The sequence below is a fragment of the Adiantum capillus-veneris genome, chromosome 25 (assembly GCF_014529385.1).
Source record: "Adiantum capillus-veneris isolate H3 chromosome 25, ASM1452938v2, whole genome shotgun sequence".
In the NCBI taxonomy this organism is placed as follows: domain Eukaryota; kingdom Viridiplantae; phylum Streptophyta; class Polypodiopsida; order Polypodiales; family Pteridaceae; genus Adiantum; species Adiantum capillus-veneris.
The window spans coordinates 58,193,780-58,214,576 of NC_140955.1; the positions used below are offsets into that span (position 1 = coordinate 58,193,780).

The window sequence follows — 20,797 nt, forward strand, 5'->3', positions numbered from 1 at the left end:
GGATACAATATACTCTACGCTACATGTCGACAGATGAACACAAGTACATAGGCATCACAACAACTACAATAGAAGAAAGAAAGAACACACTCAAAATCCACCTTTTAAGATTCATAAGCGACTTACTGTGCTACCAACCATTTGATAAAAACTTATTTTTGAAAAAATTTATGCTCATAGAAGTTTGCATATAGCGTGTTCATAAAAGATGCGATAGCACAAAATCCACTGGATACAACATTCCATTGCATTGCAAGAAATACAGGTTCTTGAAACAAAGAGGATTGATCTAAAATCACTATACCTTTGTTGTATATGCTCCAATTAAAATTCAAGTTATATCGATAGAGCATCTAAGAATGATCTATAATCACTATACCTTTGTTGTATATGCTCCAATTAAAATTTAAGTTATATCGATAGAGGATCTTTTGTTCCATTCATTCCCATATTAATATGTTGTTTACTGCAAGTCCAAAACAAATCAAAACTACGTTTTCTTTCATATAAAACTAAGGCCCTCTCATAAATTATTCATGTGCCCATCTGATTGTCCAAAACATCTTCACATTATACTTCAATTGTTTACAATCCCATAAATACCCATATAGACAATGTACTCTACTTTGTTCATATTTACTCCGTTTCACTCGTCTCACTCAATAATAAATCAAAACTACTTTCTTTCACATGCCTCCCTTAATTGTTGATGTTGTCATCTACTTCTAAATTGTTCCTTGATTGTTAGTAGCTAGCTTGGTTGGTTGAGTACTCGACCGTCGTGACGCAGGTCATGGGTTCAAGTGCGGTCAAGTGACCCCAATAGCGTTCACATACATTTATGTTGTCTCATACGGGATATGTGCGATTTGCTGTAAAAAAATATTTGTTTGTAAAAAAATATTTGTTGGTTAAAGCCTTCAACTTCATGTCTATTACCTCGAGGCGGTTAATTTCCCAAAATTGTAGAGACCTGGAAAAAAAATTCTCTTCCCGCACAATTTATTTCAACCTCCGCTCGTCGCCCCGCCACCATCCTCTCTCTCTCTCTCTCTCTCTCTCTCTCTCTCTCTCAATCACACACACACACACAGTGACACCTCACGCACGAATTATACTTCTTTTTCAGCACGTCGAATCTCCCACCTGTTACTCGTTAAGCCTCCTTTGCATCTCCATTTCGGCAGGCTTGCAAAGCTTTCCCATTCGTAGCGTCTCTCTTCATCAGCTTATCAGCAGCTAAGGCTTTTTTTCCACCACGAGGTTTCCATTGAAGCTTAAAATATCTGCAGACGAACATACAAGATTCTTACTGCATATCATTCTCCGGAGCAGGCTCTGAAAGATATCTCCATCTACCACATATGCCACTCACAAGCTCCTGACAGGAAAGGAGGCAGTCCTTCTCTAAGCCCGTCAATGTTCATCAGACAAAACAGAATTCAGACATCTTGGCGGTAAAACGTTTACGGACTTCTCACAGACAAGGAGGCTTCTTGATTGATCTTTTTTCACAATGGAGAAAAGTCAGTCTTTTCTTGATGACAAGACAATGGATTACTCAAAGTTGAACATGTCCAAACAGCCTGATTTACAGAATGGTGACTTGCACTTTGCCTATGAGGATAAGGATGAGCTTGTAGTAGAGAAGGTGCAGCCAAGTCTGAGCTGGACGGAAGTCAAGACACAGTGCTTCCTCGCAGGACCTCTAATCATAGGCAATTTACTAAGTTTCTGCTTGCAAATGGTATCCATCAGTTTTGTTGGCCATTTTGGTGAGCTTGAGCTTTCTGGAGCCTCTATAGCCAACTCTTTTTCGGTGGTAACAGGCTTCAGTGTTGTGGTATGTTTCCCATCTGCCTGCTGAACATTGTCAATTCTTGGTTCAAGGGAGACAGTTGTTTTCAAAGAAAATTTGTCTGCTAGCATCTAACCTTACTAGTTGAAGGGAAATTAAACATGTAGATGGATCTCTCCCAATGTTGATTGTGCCACATTGAGTTACCACATCTAATCTCACTTTTGGAAGGGAAATCAAAAAGGTAGATGGAGTCTCACATGATTGCCTGTGCATTGGAAATATAGGCATTTTCTTGCTATCAATGTACACTGGTGCATCCTTGCAAAGGATGAAATTTGTGCTTTCAATCAAAGCTATGCCATCTCAATTTAATTTGGTTGGACCATAAGATTTGTGCCACATATGTGATGCGCATTGCTGTTGCTATCAAGGCAATAACTGCACCAGAAGAACTTGAACACTCATTTTTTTCTTTGTTCATTGCACAAGAAAACAATAATGAAATGTGAAATCGGTCAAGGACTAAGTGCTCAGGCAGTGCAATGTATAAACTTGTAAGTACTAGAGACCATGGATAATATATTTATGAAGCTAAAGCAAGGTGAAAACACTTTTGGCCTGTTGCCCAGAAGTTGTGTCCAACCTTATTATATCAGGCCTTTTTGGACAGTCAGGCCAACATGGATGGTCCACTCATTTCTACAGGGTCAATGCCAGGGATGAAGGCAAGATATCAAGGTTATAAGGCCTGCATTAGCATTTCAAGGTTACTTGGAGCAGCCATTTATCTCAACAGATCATGAGGTTCTTTTGATCTCTGAATTGTCATATTGCTTCTCTGCTGTATGTCTTTTCTTGTTGAATTGGTGATAGAAGGATGGATGGCCTTTGGGCATGTTGAACGTGAACTATTGAATTTCTCCTCGAACATTTTGATGAGTCAATCTATCTTTTTTTTTTCCGGGAAAGCAACAGCTTTGATGATAAATCAAGGTTTACTATCCATGTATGTCAATATCTTCCATAGTTGTCTATGTTGTTGTTTGTTCTACATTGCTTTGTAAGAATTGTTGTAAAGCCCTAAAATTTCTTTTCTTTGGACACAATATGATTTGTGTCTATGAAAGAGACACGTAATGTTCTGAGCTCATTGGCGCCTCCCTGTGAAGTTCTAGAATGATCAATGAAAATCAAATCAATCACACTATCATAGGTTGTTGATCGGTACTAAAACATTCGCATCTGAGGTTTTCGTGACTACGGCTCGATTGGCTTTTTAGAGTTTGCTATTTCCATATGTGGAACGTTTTCAACTACAAGCTAATGCTGTCAAATTGGATGCGCTAAATATAGAGACATGTAGCTGTTGATGCCTTATAACCTTGGGGAGCCGACAAAGAACATACATGGTTGGACAGTTGGAGGGTGTATAAGATACATTCTGTCAGTTTATGTGGAGAGCTTATGTTTCTCTGAATTTTAAACGTCTATAGGAAAAGCTTAATTAAGCAAGCAAAAATATCTCTGTGGTTGCAATGTTTTGAGCTTGTTGCTACACTGCACTATGTTTGAACTTTGGCCTTTGAGACATAACATTTACACACACTTACGCTCACAGACACTCAGAGTTGGTGCTGCTGTTTTTCACCTATGGTCTTTCATTAATGTCTTTTGCATCTCGCTTTTCCTGAATGGTGGTGATTACAAACACCCCTGCAAATGACATAAGTCTGCACAAAGAAAGGTTTAGGCAACGGTGTATGTAAAGCAGTCTACAGCTGCACCATTCTTTCCTTTAATGCATTCAGGGTGTATAAAGTCCATGCCAATGGAGAGGGGATCTTGTCTAAAGACATTGTTAGAATGGGTGTCCAGTCCCTTTATGTGGACACTAGTGTGAACATGGCAAGCGTGGCCAGTCACTCGTGATAGGAGGCCACATGCCTCATGTAACGGCGACCACTAGTAGTATTAGAGTGCTAGTGGGAGAGCCCGTGAGAGCTAGGTCAACGCGAGGTCACCTTAAGGGGGTGAAGCTGCGGGGTATGGAATGCACGCTCGCATGGATGCTGCCCAGCTAGGAGCTATTGCCGGATGGTGGCATTGGTTGTGTGGTTCTTTTAATGCACGTTCATAGGCGGTCCAGGTAGCTGGGAGAATGCTCTATTGTATGTTACAGGGTGCAAATTGACCTCGTCCCAAGCCATTGCATGCAATCAACTAAATATGCCCTTTTTTTTGTTTACATTTCATGTTGAAGGTGCATTTATCAAAGTTTCTGGTAGTTTTTATGAAAAATACAAGTTTGGGGTGCAATATAGTTCTTGAGTGCATGCAAGGTATAGTGGATCCATAGTGCCTAAAGCTGAACCACCGAACAAGGATTCAGCTTCATTTTGACTATGAGGCTTTCTAGGTTAGATGTTTAGATACATATTATGAATGTAGGTTAACAATTCTATATCCTGGTCATCTTTTGATTTGAGCAGCTTGGATTAGGTTATGCTTTGGAGACTTTATGTGGACAAGCTTTCGGAGCTAAGCAGTATCAGAAGCTGGGCATATACACTCAAAGAGCGATTCTAGTGCTCAATGTTACATCTATACCTCTGGCTTTTGCTTGGGCAAATATTGAAAGCATCTTGTTATTATTGGGACAGGATCCACGAATTGCTAGCAAAGCAGGGGAATATGGAATATGGCTGATTCCAACCTTATTTGCTGCAGCAACCTCTCAGCCCTTTGTTAAATTTTTGCAAGCTCAAAGTCTTGTAGCTCCTCTGCTACTAATTTCGCTGGCAACCCTTTTGTGTCATGTGCCTATCTGTGCATTCATGGTCTTCAAGTCTGGCCTTGGCTATCGAGGAGCTGCAGTGGCGAATAGCATATCTTTTTGGATCGATGCTTTGTTTCTTTTTCTTTACGTGCATTTCTCACAAAGCTGTAGCCAGAGCTGGGTGCCTTTGTCCTTAGAAGCATTCCAAGATTTGAAGGCCTTTTTGAAGCTGGCGATTCCCTCTGCAGCAATGATTTGGTCTGTATTTTCAGTTTATACTTGATTCACAAATATTGTGAGGAGAGGATTTGTTGAATTGATTTTAGCATGCAATTAGCTGGTCAATGTGAGTATCTTATTATCTTCCTTTATTTATAGTCTTGAATGGTGGTCTTATGAAGTGCTTGTGATTCTCTCTGGCTTGTTACCCAACCCAGAGCTCCAAACTGCAACGATCTCAATCTGGTAAGTCACAATGTTACTATATCTCAATCTGGTAAGTCACAATGTTACTACTTTAGACTTGACATTTGTAGATTTTCTGATGACGTCCTTTTTTTTTCTGGTGCATTTTCAGTGTAAATACAGTATCTTTGATTTTCATGCTGCCTATGGGGCTGAGTGCTGCTGCTAGGTGAGTTTAAGAGGCTGTTCTCTGTAACTCTTAATCAGTTGAAATGTCTTTTCTTAATAGCAGTTTGTCTGTTTCTAGCACAAGAGTCTCGAATGAGCTAGGGGCTGGCAATTCACAGGCTACTCGTGCATCTATCAATGTAGTTTTGGTACTTGCATTATCAGAGGCTTTATTTGTTGCTGCTGTACTTCTTTTGGTTCGCAATGTCTGGGGCCTAGTTTACAGCAATGAGGAGGAGTTGGTTGACATGGTAGCAGCCTTAGCACCCTACCTTGCATTGTCGACGACGTTTGACAGCCTACAGCAAGTGTTGTCAGGTATATAGCATCATGTAGTCTCTAGATAGTTAGACAAGCAAGCCACTCATCTTCTTGCACTATTGTACAGGTGTTGCAAGAGGTGCAGGGTGGCAACAAGCTGGGGCCTACATCAACTTAGGGTCATTCTACATCGTGGGTCTTCCAGTTGGATGTCTCCTCGCATTTGTTGCTCATTTTAATGGGAAGGTTGGCATACCTGATGCAGTTTATGAAATCTTCATTTGGTTTCATGCTTACCCATTTTATTGCACAGGGTCTTCTTATTGGCATGGTGGCAGGCGTTGGTGTGCAATTTGTTTCTTTTGTTGTGATTACTCATCTTACTGACTGGGACACAGAGGTAATTATGAGAAGCGATTCAATTTGTGAGTCTAAGCCTGGGCTTGAATTATTTGTGCAAAGAGGTTGTTAAATGTTTACTACAATTTGGTTGCAGGCCAAGAAGGCTGCAGCTCGTGTGAACACTTCTCCATCTGCTGCTGCAGAGCCCCTACTACTCACACATTAGTGAGCAATTTCTTGCGCTGTGTGCACAATGCTTGTGTGAGCGTAGGCATGTGAGAAGTATATGAAATGTTTATTTGTATCTGCAAAAGAGAGAGAAATGAAATGTTATATAAACATCTTCAAAAGGCCAAATTGACCTATGAGACCAAAAGATTACATCCATGTGTAACTCTAGTACAATGTCTGGGAAACATAAAATAAAAATAAATGAGGGTACCTAGAGTGGGTAGGTATGTAAGCCTACCATACATCCTCATCATCATCATATAATACCATCTCAAAACATATGGGGAGGGGTACCATCTCATGAGGGCTAATGAGGTGTACAATGGAGAAAGTATACAATCGTGATCATCCCATGAACTCTCTCATGGGTCTTTGTAGTATGGCCTCAATGTCCTCCATAATTTGGGGGGGCGTGCTCTATGTCGCTCAATGTTGCTTGTAGCCTCCAATGTAGATCTTGTCTACGATGTAAAGATCCTTTCATCCTCGGGCGTAGTGAGTGGCCAAGCTGGTTGGCTTGATCAAGAACGATGCCCCAATGAGGGTGTGACTGGATAACCTGTGGTGAGCCATCCCGAATAGTTCCTTTGTAAAAAGTGGTGAATTGCCCTTGTATGGATCCTCTATGTACAGGTACTCTGCTCTTGAGGGTAGTCTCCCTGAGTCTGGATCTCCCCCAAGAAGAGACCTAGGCACCTCTGATCATAGTAGTTCATGATGTGGGATAAGGGGCCAAAGCCTTCTCTGAATCAGCAATAAAAATGCCCACAGATCTCATAGTATACTATGCACTGGAAATTATAATACTCCTTTGTCTCTAGCGCTCTCTGACAAACTTGGCATAATCTCTCCTTAGGGGGTATACCTCTGTATCGGCTGGTCTCAATCTCCAACTGGTGAGATGAGGTGCGTAGCTGACCAATAACACATCTAATGCCACGAGATAGGTGGGTGTCCCATATGCTTGGGTTGTGAGATAAACCCATCATTTGTTGTGTGAAGAAAATGGTCTTGATGAAAGGCCATCTTTGTCCTCAACTCATGTGATGGAGATAGCCAAGTCCTAGTATCAAGCTGAATGAGATCATGTCTGATAGTCCAGCCAATTAGGGGTGCCATAGGGCAATTTTGGCATGGCTGGTGACTCAGAATGTCAATGGCCAAGGGGTGCTGATGATCCCTATTATAGTGCCCATCTTGTAGACAGTTCACTATGATGATTTGGGAGCAGTGGGGTAAAGCCAAAACCATACAAAGAAGGTGGTGCAGCGCTGAAGTTTGATACTTCAAGCGGATTTGAGGATAAATTGAAGGCTCTCACTTTCCTCCAACAGTTTGATAGTGCCTATGCAAGGGGGAATTTTACAGAAGCCTCCAAGGACAGGAAAGCTGCCACTTTCTTGAAAGGTGATGCGCGTATATGGTGGATGACACTGTTGATGTAAGGGTAGGCACCCGCCACATGGGTTTACTTCAAGTAAATGTTTGCATCTGCGCGGCTGTCAAACCAATTTGAAGCCGATGTCATGACAAATTGGCACCAACTCACTGCGGCTACTTGCAAGAGCCTAGAGGAGTACAATCGTAGATTCTGTAAAGCGTTGCTCTAAGTAACTTCCTATATGTTTGTGCCACTGACAAAGCAGATTGAGAAGTATTGTTGTGGGCTGCCTAAAGGACTTAGAAACTACTACACAAAGAATAGAGTGGTCACCCTTACTCAGCTTATGGAAGTTGCCGACACTGGTCATTCCTTGTTGAAGGGAGAGGACAGTGGGTTCCACGGCAACATGAAAGGGGGACCAGGCAAAGAAAAATTCAGCAAAGAAGCCCTTTGTAAAAGCGGCTCCAGGGGTCAGGTAAGGCAGACAAAGGCAAGGACTCAGTTGAGATGTCTGAAGGACAGGCTAGGAAAAAGAAAAGGAAGCCTTTTGTGCGCAAGTCGTTTGAGGATTTAATGGCTGAGAACAAATGCTTCATATGTGAGCAGCCTGGCCATTTTGCTGCAGATTGTGTCCAGAGGTGGAGGCCAGTTGACTCAGAGAACAAAGAGGACAAGAAAAAAAAGAAGCCCAAACCCATGGCTGGGTTAGTACTAGATATGGTGGGTGATAGGTCAAACTCAGATGCCAGTGAGTTATGCAGAGCGTGGGGTAAAGTCAGGGATCAGAGAACATGTCAAGACCCTCAAGGGCCCCCTTGCTCTGTTGCCAAAGCAAGTACTTGCTTTATTACTTGCACAAAATGATGATACATTGATGCTAAATGCTGAGATGCTAATGGGTACTTGATGCTAATGATGTTGGGTATTGCTGAAGTACTGATGGGTATTGGCTAGGGATGTTGAGGGGTACTGTGGTAGGTGCTTGGTACTGTGGGGTACTTTGGCACTTGGTGATGCGGATACTGCTGGGTACTAAAGACATAGAGATCTTGATGATCCCTACACTGAGCTAGGCGCAGGAGCCAAGCCAAAACACAAGGGGTGCTAGATGCTGGGGTACTGTGTCGACGACAACGAGGGGTACTTGTACTGTGCTTCTGCTGAGGATGACGATCATAGGGCTGAAAATGCTGATGGCTGCTAGAGAAAACACTAGATGGCTGCGCAAGCGCTGGTACTGCTGAGAGGCTCTTCTACTGCTTCTCTGCCTTCTACTGGTGCCCAGAGGGTTTCTTTTATAGGTCCTTTAGCCATTTGCCCTACCTACTTTTAATAAATGTCATGTCAAAGTCACTTATTAATAAATGACTTAAAATGCGTTATCAAGAAAGCCACAAATTTCAGTTGTTTCAATTCCTTATCATCATGAGCTTGATGACATAAAGGATTAATATGCTACTGATGAAGATTTTGCAAGGATCTTTGAACACTTGCAAGATGGGCAACACCATGAACACTATCTCTTTAGGGATGTCATGAGCTTGATGACATAAAGGATTAATATGCTACTGATGAAGATTTTGCAAGGATCTTTGAACACTTGCAAGATGGGCAACGCCATGAACACTATCTCTTTAGGGATGGTTTTATGATGATGCATGGCAAACTATGTGTCACTAGCTCATTGTGACATAAGGTTATAGTAGAAAGCCATGTCCCACCGTATGCAGGGTATCGTGGTATAGATGTGAGAGTGGAAGTGGTTGAGACATTCTTTTATTGGCCTACTTTTGAGGAGAGATATGGATGCCTTTGTGTGAGCATGGGTGTCACAAAATGATGACATGGCATGTCCACCCGGAAACTGACAGACAGGCTTACAAGATTATAAGTTGGAACAACTTATAGGGTACCCATCCGATGGGGCCTTGGGAACACACAGAGATAATTAAAAAAAAAGAAAGATCACGAAGATGCTGACGTGGCAAGTGTTGCATGGACAGCCCGCGAATTGTGCTGACTGCAAACGTGGTAGCGTACGGATTTTTGTGAATTATGCTGGCTGCCTAGAGCGCTAGCTTTTGGGCCTGAGATGCTGTCTAACCCTAACACACACTCTCTCTTGCAGTGGCAGAGTCCCTCCCGGAAATCACGTTGGAATTGCTGGCGTGGTTGGCTGTAGTACGGACAAGCCCGCAAGTGACACGTGCATGTACGGACTTCCACGTTTTACGAAAAGCTGGGGGCAGCTTTTGCGTGAGAAAATTTACGACAGCTTTTGGGCGTTGCTTTTTTACGCAATTGAAGAGAGAGAGAGTTGCTTTGTTTGTTTTATTCCCTCTCAAGAGAGAGAGATTGTGAGAGGCAGAGAAAGCTTTTGCTTTATTTTTCAAGCTTTTGATTTTCAGCTTTTGGGACAGCTTTTGAAGCTTTTGGGCTCTGCTTTTAGCATCCCTTTGTAAACAATTTAAATAAGCGGGTAGGCCCCTCACTACTCAGAGCATCTGGATGCAGAGTCTGAGTGTGAGTGCTTGCCTGCACTCTTGTACTTTGAACACAGATTAATACAAAAAGAAATACCGAAAGGGGCGCCAGTCTTTGGGGCCAATATCTCTAGGCACAGAACTCCGCCAAGCCAGTGTCGAATCAATTGTGAACTGTGAATTGTTTTGAAGTGATCTTTTGTGGTGTCGTGGTAGATTCTCGAGTTGGAGTGTTCAAGTCTGTTATAGTGGTATCAGAGCGCGGCCGATTTCTCTCCTACGGGAAATCCGATCCTTTTACGCGACACCTATGGCTTCAGGCAAAGATCAGTCGACTCCTCTGCATCCGGAGATGCGGGAAGGGATCACAACGAAGATTCGGGCAAGGAGTACGGCCCACCTCGGCCTACTCAGGTGGATCGTCAAGAGATGGAGCGTCGACAATTGATCGGCGATGCAACAAAGATGATGCTTAATTTTGCCAAGGACCTGAAATTGGCAAAATATATGAGCGAGACTTCTTTTGATGGGGTGCACACGCAGTGGCAGAAGACCACAAAACCACCCCGAAAACCCACTCTCAAGAAACCTCCGACTCCCAAGAAGTATACAAAGAAAGAATTAGAAGAGGTGGTTGATGCACGAATTGCTCAGCTTTTTGACGCGCAGAACAAAGTTAAAAAGCACAACAAAAAGCAGAAGAAAGGCAGTGACTTCCCGGGTTATTTGGGTCGTCAGTCTACATTTGAAAAGGCAAAGAAACAGAAGAAGCGTGTTTGATTTGAAGGAGTACCCAGTTCTTCTTCTTCTTTTTCTTCTTCTTTTGACAGTTCTTCTAGCTCATCTGACTCGAGCAAAGAAGACAGAAAAGGCAAAAAGCGAAGCAAAAAGCAACGCTTTGGAAAGGGCAAGAAAAAGGCAAAGAAGTCTAAATCTCGCCCCGTGGTTGACAGTTCTGCCGAGGACTCGTCTACAGATAGTTCGGACTCTGATGACCACAACTTTTATGCAAAGAAGAAGAATTTTTACAAAGCCAACCAGTATGACTTTCTGGAAGACAAAAGCAAGAAAGTCCAAGAGTTTAAGGAAGGTGAACATTCAATTAAATTTGACACGTTTTCTGGTTATAGAGATGCTTCGAAGGCTTTGTCTTTTGTACAGCAGTTTGACATCGCTTTCGCGGGAGGGCGTTACTCAGAGCACTCTAAGATTCGGAGAGCTGCCTCTTACTTTAAGGGGAATGCTCAAACCTGGTGGTCCACGCTTCTATTAAACAAGACAGCGCCAGTTAAATGGTTGAAATTCGAGAGGCTTTTTATTTCTCCTTGGCTGACTCGAGAGTATGAACGCGACATACGAACTGCTTGGAATCATCTTCAAATGACCAAGAAGGATTTAGTGGACGCTTATTGCGAGAGATTCTGGAGCTATTTTCTACCTGCCTCTTCATTTAAGAAGATCTCGTTCAAGGAACAAATTGAGCGGTTTACCTTGGGTCTTCCTACAGAGATCCGAGATCACTGCTTGGAACAAAAGTCAGCTTCCATTTAGGAGTTGATGAGTCATGCAAAACGGGGTTTTGCCATTCACTTTGGCAGTTTGACCCACCCCATAGATGAGATCATGACGCAAAGAGCCGAAGAGACTTTGACAAATGAAAGTAGAAAGAGAAAGAGCAATCCAGATAAGAAAGAGAAAGATGCACGACCCAAACTCACTCCTCAAGAGCGAACTCGCTACATTAAGGAGGGGAAGTGCTTTGGATGCGGGGAAACTAGACATATCTCTGCGAAGTGCCCTAAAAAGGCACAGAAAGAACAGAACGACAAGGACGATGAAAGGCTTGAGAGTTCGAGAGCAGTTGAGGAACGTGGAAGAAAAGGCAAGATGAAAACATGATTGGTTCTACATTGTGTGGGTACCAATCCCAGGATGAGAGTACAAAACTTTGCCGAGCTTGGAGCAAAGTGAAAGACCAAGAAGCCCTGATCTTCTTTGATGGAAGAGCCAAGGCTAACTTCATTTCACCGGGCGGCGCGGCTCGAGATCACTCCCGATCAGATGGGACCACTTGCAGAGGCAGTTCTAGTGGCACCCGGCAAGGAGGTAGCCATTACACCTATTTTTGGCAAACTTCGGTTGCATTGTCAGGGGTATTTAGGGCATGAGGACTTTTACATGATGCCTTTGGAAGGTTGTGATGTTAAAATTATGATGGAACAATTTGTTCAATAACTCTGTGCGATAACTCATGGCCTTGGTTAGATGTCTTTGTCTTTGATTATTCCTCTCATGTTAACATGCCTACTTTGATATCCACCAGAATATATTGTGCTTTTTTTTTGGACAATTATCTTGTGTTATAATACTATCTTGGTAGCCTCAATATGCACAAGGGAGTTTTCCAATGTTTTAGTCCGATATCCACTCAATAGCTGCATGGCAAGTGAAAACGTAGTGGACATTGTTAGGTTTTTTAAGCCCAGTATTAGTTGTGGGAACACCTCCTAGAGCATGCAGGTGAACTCAAGCTCTTGTTTTAGTTTGCATGGAAATTTTTTCTATATATTGTAAGCTTTTACAAAAGAAATGATTAACAATAGCAAGCGTGTGTTTTCAATTGGTGTCGACTACTCTCTCTCACTCTTCTTTCGTTCTCTGCAGCACGTCCTCCCGTGAAAGACATGTCAAACTGCTGTATAAAAGACAAAGCCTTCGAAGCATCTGAGTATCTTGAAAAAGTATCAAACTTGATCGAGTGGCCACCTTTCTTAAACTCTCGGACTTTCTTGCTTTTATCTTTGAGAAAGTCATACTGGTTGGCTTTGTAAAAATTCTTCTTGTTCGCATAAAAGTTTCTGTCATTGGAATCTGAGCTGTCTGTAGACGAGTCCTCAGTAGAACTGTCAGTCTTTGGGCGAGATTTAACCTTCTTTGCCTTTTTCTTGCCCTTTCCGAAGCTTTGTTTCTTGCTTTGCTTTTTACCTTTTCTGTCTTCTTCGCTCAAATATGAAGAGCTAGAAGAACTGTCAGAAGAAGAAGAAGAAGAAGAAGAAGAAGAAGTAGGTACTCCTCCAAATCGAACACGCTTCTTCTGTTTCTTTGCCTTGTCAAATGTCGATTGATGACCCAAATAACCCGGGAAGCCAGTGCTTTTCTTCTGCTTTTTGCCGTGCTTTTTGGCTTTCTTTTGTGCGTCAAAAAGCTGAGCAATCCGTGCATCAACCACCTCTTGTAATTCCTTCTCTGAATACTGTTTGTGATCAAAAGGTTTCTTGGGAGCGGGTTTCAGGGGTGGTGTAGTGGTTTTCTGCCGCAGCGCATGCACTTCCTGAAAAGAAGTCTCGCTCATATATTTTGCCAATTTTGGATCCTTCGCAAAACTGAGCATCATCTTTGTTGCATCGCCGATCAATTGACGACGCTTCATCTCTCTTTGCTCCGCCTGAGTAGGCCGAGGCGGGCCATACTCTCTACCGGAATCTTCGTTGTGATCCTTGCCCCGCATCTCCAGATGCAGAGGGAGTCGACTGATCCTTGCGTGAAGCCATAGGTGCCGTGGAAAAAAAATTGGGGATCGGATTTCCTGTAGAAGAGAAATCGGCCGTGCTCTGATACCACTGTAACAGACTTGGACGCTCCAAGTTAAGAATCAATCGCGACAACACCAAATAACCACTTCAAAACAATTCATAGATCACAATAGATTTGCACTGGCCCGGCGGAGTTCCGTGCCTAGAGATATTGGCCCCAAAGACTGGCGCCCCTTTCGGTATTTCTTTATGTATTAAATCAATGTCAAAGTACAAAGAGCGGTTAGGGTTTCACTCTCAGACTCTGCGTCCAAATGCTTTGAGAAGTGAGCCCTAAACCACTAATTTAAAGGTTACAAGGGATGCGCAAAAGCAAAGCCCCAAAAGCTTCAGAACAAAAGCAAAAAATTTCGCTCTCTCTCAAACCCCTATAGGGCTTTCAAAAATAAAGCAATTAATCTCTCTCTCTCTCTCTCTCTCTCTCTCTCTCTCTCTCTCTCTCTCTCTGTGAGGGCGGCAGACGGGGGTCTTTCTAATCTACTCTCCCACCGTCTCATCTTGAGGATTGTCATCTCCTCTCCTGCCGACTGGCTTTGCAGGTTGGCCATTCGTTATGTTGCTGCAGAGGCTTATGCGCAGGGCTGCTCACTACTGAAAACCAGTAGCGCATAGAGGAACGATTGCACGGCTGAGGGCATTCGTGATGAGGCGGAGGCTGCTGAGCAGAGCACGACAGGGCCTTTCTCAGCGCTGCCCTGAGACCTGCACGCACTGCCCTGCGTACTCCTGTTGAGGCCTACGCGAGAGAGTCCCGCACTGTTCTATGCGTAGCACGTCCGGCAGAATTACGCACGCCCCAGTTGTTCTACGCGTAGGAAGTCAATATCTCCTACGCTATTTCATTTTAAGCCTTAAGGAAATTTTAAGTTAAAAGAGATTTTAAGCCTTAAAGTTTAAAGGCCTTTAAGCTTTGAAATAAACTTTTAAAGTTTAAAGGTTTTTAAGCTTTCCCTAGTGCCCTACCCCACATTTGAGGCTCGGGTTCGATGGATCCGCCTACCGAAGGGGAAGGCCCGGGTGTAGATAGCTACACCACCCCAAAAAAAACGACGGCTACTTTCAAACGGAGAAACAGAGATACTGTACTATCACGAGGATCCTTACGAGTCAGGAAAACCTCCAGGATACATGATGAGCTACTGATGGAGAAGGTCCAAGTGATGCTCAAATCAGAGCTAAACTATATGAGGGATGACATCAGGAAGGAAATGCACGCGAGCGCTGAGAGCTACAGGAACTCCATGTATGGAGACATGATGAGAGAACTAAGGAGAGAGATCCGGGGGATACAGAATGAGGAAATTCAGACCGTGAAAACGGAATTACGAAACCTAATCAAGGCCGAAGTAAATGTAACAGAATGCGTTATGCAAAAGAAACTCGATGAGGCAGTAGCAAGTTTTGAAGCATGGAAAACAAATATGGAAAAGCACATGGGGGAAAAAGATGCAATAATCGAGGAGCTAAAAGGAGAACTTGCGGCTTGCAAATCTGCAACTAAGGAGAAGGGAGACGACCAACCTTCGGTGTTGAAGGAGCTCGAGAGCATGAAGATCAGATGAAAGCTCTACGGGAAGGAGATGAACAGAAATAAAAAACGGCATCTTCATGGGCGGAACGTCTTGTTAAGACACAAGAAAAGGTTGATGAAGCAGAGAAATGGATTGAGGATGCGAAGAAAGGGAAGGCCCAGATGCCTGAGACCACACCTACCTCCACCATTATTAATATGACCATTGAGGAAGAGCAGAAAAGGAAGAATCGGGCTCTGCATGTGCGGGTCACAGGAGTCAAAGACAAAGAGAATGTAGATGAAGAAGTGAGGGAACTGCTACAACGCATGGGCATCACAGAGCCTACTCACACAAGTGCATGGAGAGTGGGCAAGAAAGGAATCGACGAGAAGGGAAACGTAAAGGATAGGGCACTTATTCTCCACTTCCCTAATATCGAAATAAGGACAGAATTTCTAAAGAAGAGGCCAACTTTTAAGAAAACCGGTATTTTTCTGGGAGATGACCTTACATTGGCACAAGTGGCACACATGCAAGAGTTGATGCCAGAGATCAGGGCAGCAAGAGAAAAGGGGAAAATCGCCTTTTATAGAGGAGGGAAAGTAGTGGTTCTGGAAAAGCGCTCATCATGACCGTGCGAGACCTATGGGGCGACGCTCCGGATAGCGGCGTGGAATTGTAATGGATCATATAGGCTAGATGTAGGTGCCTTTGAAGACAGCTTTAGGGACAGAGACATAGTTTTCTACTCAGAGACACACCAGATACCGAGACAGCTTATGCCACATGTGAAGGGGTATTTATGGGAAACAGCTGGTCGACCAGACAAGAGATCTCTACGAGGTAGCCGGGGTTCAAGAGGAGTAGCAGTCTTATTTAAAGAGGAGCTGAGACCACTACTACAGATTATCAGGAAAGATGAACAAGCAAGGTATATGTGGGTGAGAATGAGAGCCGAGACAGGTAGATTTCTGTATATCGCTATATGCTACTTCCCTCCAAGTACATCAGTCTACTCCTCACCTAAAGGACAGTCCCCTTTCTCCATATTGAATAATGACATATGGGAGTTCTCTAGAGATGGAGACATCGTTCTCTTAGGAGACTTTAATGCCAGAAAGGCCAACTCTCAAGCAGTATTCTATGATACTTCTGAGGAAATGCTTAGAGAAGTGGATTTATCACAGGAGGGGCTTACTAGAAATTCACAGGATAAAGAACACACTGAATATGGGAGACATCTCATGGAGATGGCAACTACACATGGTTTGGCCATACTTAATGGTCTAGAGAATTTCCCTTTATCTGGGGGATTCACATGCTTCCCGCACAGGCATGGGGCCAGTACAGTGGATTATGTCATGACTTCACCAAGCTTTATTTCTAGTATCGAGGACTTTAAGGTGGGACCCAGACCGGTTGGGATTACAGTGGATCATGCTCTCTTGACCTTATCAATCTCCTTCCAATACAATGCCTCTCAAGTCCAAAGGAAGAAGACACACACAAGATATACTTTCACGCCAGAGACTGATTCAGTCTATGTGGAACAGATCTATAATAGGATGTGGGCAGCCGAGCCAGTATATACTCTAGAGGAGATTACTTCTCAACTAACAGAGATACTACATGGAGCAGCACAAGAGGCATACCCACATACTCAGCCTAATCAGAAGAGAGGATCTGGGAACATGCCTCAAAACAGTTGGTACGACAAGGAATGCAGAGAGACGAGAACCCAAGTCCAGAAAGAGCTTACACTTGGGATCATCACATATAAGCAGTCTCGGATTGCTCTTCGACGTATAGTACGTCGCAAGAAAAGGGCATTTTTAGCCAAACTGGAGAAGGATTTATATCAGCTCTTCCTGAGTCAGGACTCACATGAGGCCTGGCGTTTATTTCACGAGCACTCATCACCTCCGACAATTACTTCTCCTGAGATTTGGGGTCAATATGTAACATCATTATATACGGTATCTGGACAGCCTCCATTACCAGATCCGCTAGAGCCACGCCCTGCTACTAGTACTTTCTTTACTGCCGAAATGGTGGAAAAAGCCATTGATAAGATGAAGACAAGAAGGGCATATGATCATGAGGGTTTAGTAGCAGAACATCTGATCCATGCAAGGGATCTACTTTCAGAAGTCCTTGCTCGTCTGTTTAATTGGGTCATGTGTGAAGGATTACCCGAATCTTGGAAATTATCTACTATCGTACCTATTTTCAAGTCAGGGGATCCTATGATACCCGGGAACTACCGTACCATTATGGTGGGTCACACATTGACCCGACTTTATGCATCCATTATGGAACAAAAATTGAGTAGATGGGCAGAGAATGAGGGCATAAGGGCAACAGGACAAGCTGGATTCAGGAGGGGTTATTCCACTTTAGATCACATTCTTACGCTCAGAGCCATTATTGAGGAAGGAAGAGCAAGCGGGAGAAGGATGTATTGTTGCTTTGTGGATTTTCGGAAAGCTTTTGATACAGTACCAAGGGCCAGATTGCTGCGCAGAATGCAAGAGTTAGGGGTCCCCAAAGAGATTATGGCCTTATACGGGTCAGAACTGGTTATGTACGTACTCCAGAAGGGGATTCCGACATTGTTCATTCCACTGTTGGAGTAAAGCAGGGATGCCCATTGTCCCCTACTTTATTTGGTATGTATATAGATGAGGTATCAGATTACATTGATAGAGAGGGTGATAGAGGTGCTCAACTTGCAGGGTCATGGATCCCTTTGTTGTTGTATGCAGATGATATTGTATTGATAGCAGAATCACCAGATGGAATGCAGAGGCAGTTAGATGCGTTACATAAATTCGCGGATGACAGCGGATTGTCGGTAAATTTGGGTAAAACCAAAGTTATGGTGATTAACACCACACCGCAGTGGGTTAGGAGATCGGCACCTACATTTGCATATGGCCAGGATACAGTAGAGTACATAGATGCATACACATACCTTGGTGTGGTATTTACAGGACCGAAGTTTACTCTTAAGAAAGCAGCGGATGCTAGATTGTCCAGAGCCTCTGCGGCCTTGGGAGGGTTGGAGAGGATGTGTTCACAAGTGCAGTTTCAGGAACCACGAACAAAACTTTGGCTCTTTGATACTGTGGTGGCTTCGTCTATGCTTTATGGGGTCCAGATTTGGGGACCATCTGTGGATTAGGATAATTGGAAGTCAATGGAGAGACCTTTGGTATCTATGATTTCCCGAATGATTAGAGCCAAGGCCTCCGTACCACACGCGATTACCCGAGCGGAACTAGCGGCCCCTCCGATAGAAATTGAAGCTCTTACCCGATCAGTGTCCTTTATACATGGTTTGTGGGATACAAATAATTGCCGATATACTAGACTGGCCCTCGAATCCTCTCAACAATTAGCAATGAAAGGGGATCCATCATGCTGGTATGCGCAACTGTCCTCGTGGTTTCGGAGACACGGGTTCAGTATGGAAAGATTACCCCCCTTCCAATACTCTCTTGAGGCCCCATCATTGGCAATTACACGAACGGAGATTAATAAAATCATCCTACAGGATCTTATACAGTTGGATACTAAGAGGACATGGGTAGACCCTACACAAGAATTGGGCACGAAGATGGCTGACTACAAAGAAAACTTCCTACAGCTATCTGAAGATGGCTTTGTGATTCGCCCGAGCTACATGGATACCCACCTGTCTCATGGTTTGAGATGTGCTATTGGTCAGATTCGTACATCCTCACACCAGTTGGAAATTGAATTTGGCAGATTTAGGGGAATCCCACCTGAGAGCAGAATTTGCAAGTTATGCGGAATGGAGCCGGAGACAGAATTACACTACATATGCCATTGCACCGTATACTATGAGATACGTGGGCGTTTCCATTGCCTATTTAAAGAAGGCTTTGGACCTCTAGATAGAGTCATGCAATACCAAGATCAAAGGTGCTTAGGCCTGTACCTACTGGAACTACATCGGCACAGGGATAATCTACTGAGAAGACAAAGAGCACTACAGCCTCAGAGGCAGATCACAGATTTCTTTGGATCGAGAGAAGCAGGAATGGAAGGAGAAGCGAGAGGCCAGCAGCGAGCACAAAGGAGTACCCACATTCCTACCAAAGGCACCCTCATTGATATGGCGATTGAGCTTAGGAAATCGAGACAACCACGACCAAGATGCAGAAGCACACTTCACCGGAGCAGACTACAACAAAGGATTAGAAGCATTCTAGCCAGACACCCAGAATGCTCCTAAGAAGTTTATCTAATACTTTGTATTTAGTTTTTCGCATTTATTTTCACATTTTCACACTTTTCAGACATTGTAACAGACTCACCACTTTTGTATCAGTTTGGTCTCATAGGTCACTCTGGCCTTTTGAAGACGTTAATATAACATTTCATTTCATTTCATTTCTCTCTCTCTCTCTCTCTCTCTCTCTCTCTCTCTCTCTCTCTCTCTCTCGCCAAGGTGTAGAGAAAAAGCAAGAAATTGCGTCGCCCATGCTGATGCTTTTCACCTCCGCAAATCCCGGAAATCCGTACACTGTTGCCACGTGGCATATCAGTTGCCAGACTAGGGTTTCCAGCCAATTTAGGGTTTCAACCATTAGGGTTTGCAAGAAATTAGGGTTTTTGGCAGAAATTAGGGTTTTTGCTGTCGGTAGCCACGTCATCACTTTGTGACAAATTCTCTCGTGTGTCATATCGGATTAACGACTTGGGGTGCCCAAGTTTGTTTTAGTGGTATCAGAACTTCAAGCGTGTGCTTTTCTCAAAGAATATCGGTCCTCCAAAGTTTACTGAAAATTCTATTAAAGAATCTTCGTGTCCCGACCTCAGACTTATTAGCCCCTCCCACCCTTACTTCATTGCGTATCGTGCCTGCTCCCGTCTTCATCACTCTGTCTTACAAGGCATAAGCCATAAAGAACTGGAGATTACACATGGATTCAAGTGACGAATCTTGCAAGAATCAGACGAACTGTCACAAAGTGCTGATGTGGCATGACCACCCGAGACCAAACCGTTGACATGGACATACAGTACGGACAGTTGACGTGGCAGGCTGTACGATAGACCCGTGATTCGCGTTGACAGGTGCCACGTGGCAGCAGTACGGATTTCCGCATTATGCGTTGACATGTTGACGTGGCTGCTGAACGAAATTCCATAATTTATGTTGACTGCTTCTTTGGCAGTTTTTGGGACCAGATGCTTTTGGAACAAGTTGCTTTTGAGTTTAATTGCTTTTGAGATTAAAGAATCTTCGTGTCCCACCCTTACTTCATCACGTATCAGGCGCGCTCTTGTCTTCATCGCTCTGTCTTACAGGGCATAAGCCATAAAGAACCCCAGATTACACATGGATTGAAGTGACGAATCCCGCAAGAATCGGACGAACTTTCACAAAGTCCCGACGTGGAATGACCACCTGAGACCAAACCGTTGACGTGGACAGACAGTATGGACAAATGATGTGGTAGGCTGTACGGCTGATTTAACAAACTTGGACACCCCAAGTTAAGATTCTACCGCGACTCAGCAGAGATTTCTTCAATACACTTCACAATTAAAAGAGAGAGACGACACGTCCCAACGGAGTTCCGTGCCCAGAGGTATTGGCCCCAAAGACTGGTGCCCCTTTCGGTATTTCTTTTTATATTAATCTTTGAGCAAAGTACAACTCTTGCGGGTGCTCGCTCTCAGACTCCGCGTCTAGATGCTTTGCAGAGTGAGCCCCCTTGGGTTCATTATAAAGGTTACAAGGAAT

At 43.7% G+C, this 20,797-nt stretch overlaps 1 protein-coding gene across 2 annotated transcripts in view; it reads left to right on the forward strand.

The window, feature by feature from the left end:
- Positions 1-1,028: 1,028 nt before the first annotated feature.
- Positions 1,029-20,797, forward strand: part of LOC147424946 (protein DETOXIFICATION 16-like) — a 35,202-nt gene continuing 15,433 nt past the window's right edge. Inside the window, exons 1-8 of one of the 2 annotated variants that reach the window (XM_086499596.1) lie at positions 1,029-1,843; positions 4,291-4,835; positions 4,956-5,042; positions 5,155-5,211; positions 5,290-5,528; positions 5,599-5,717; positions 5,785-5,871; positions 5,968-6,038. In XM_086499596.1, coding sequence (XP_086355722.1) covers positions 1,517-1,843; positions 4,291-4,835; positions 4,956-5,042; positions 5,155-5,211; positions 5,290-5,528; positions 5,599-5,717; positions 5,785-5,871; positions 5,968-6,038 — 1,532 coding nt within the window. In that variant the 5' untranslated portion in view covers positions 1,029-1,516. Of the gene's footprint in view, positions 1,844-4,290; positions 4,836-4,955; positions 5,043-5,154; positions 5,212-5,289; positions 5,529-5,598; positions 5,718-5,784; positions 5,872-5,967; positions 6,279-20,797 lie in introns of those variants that run through there. The other variant, XM_086499597.1, reaches the window with a different exon arrangement.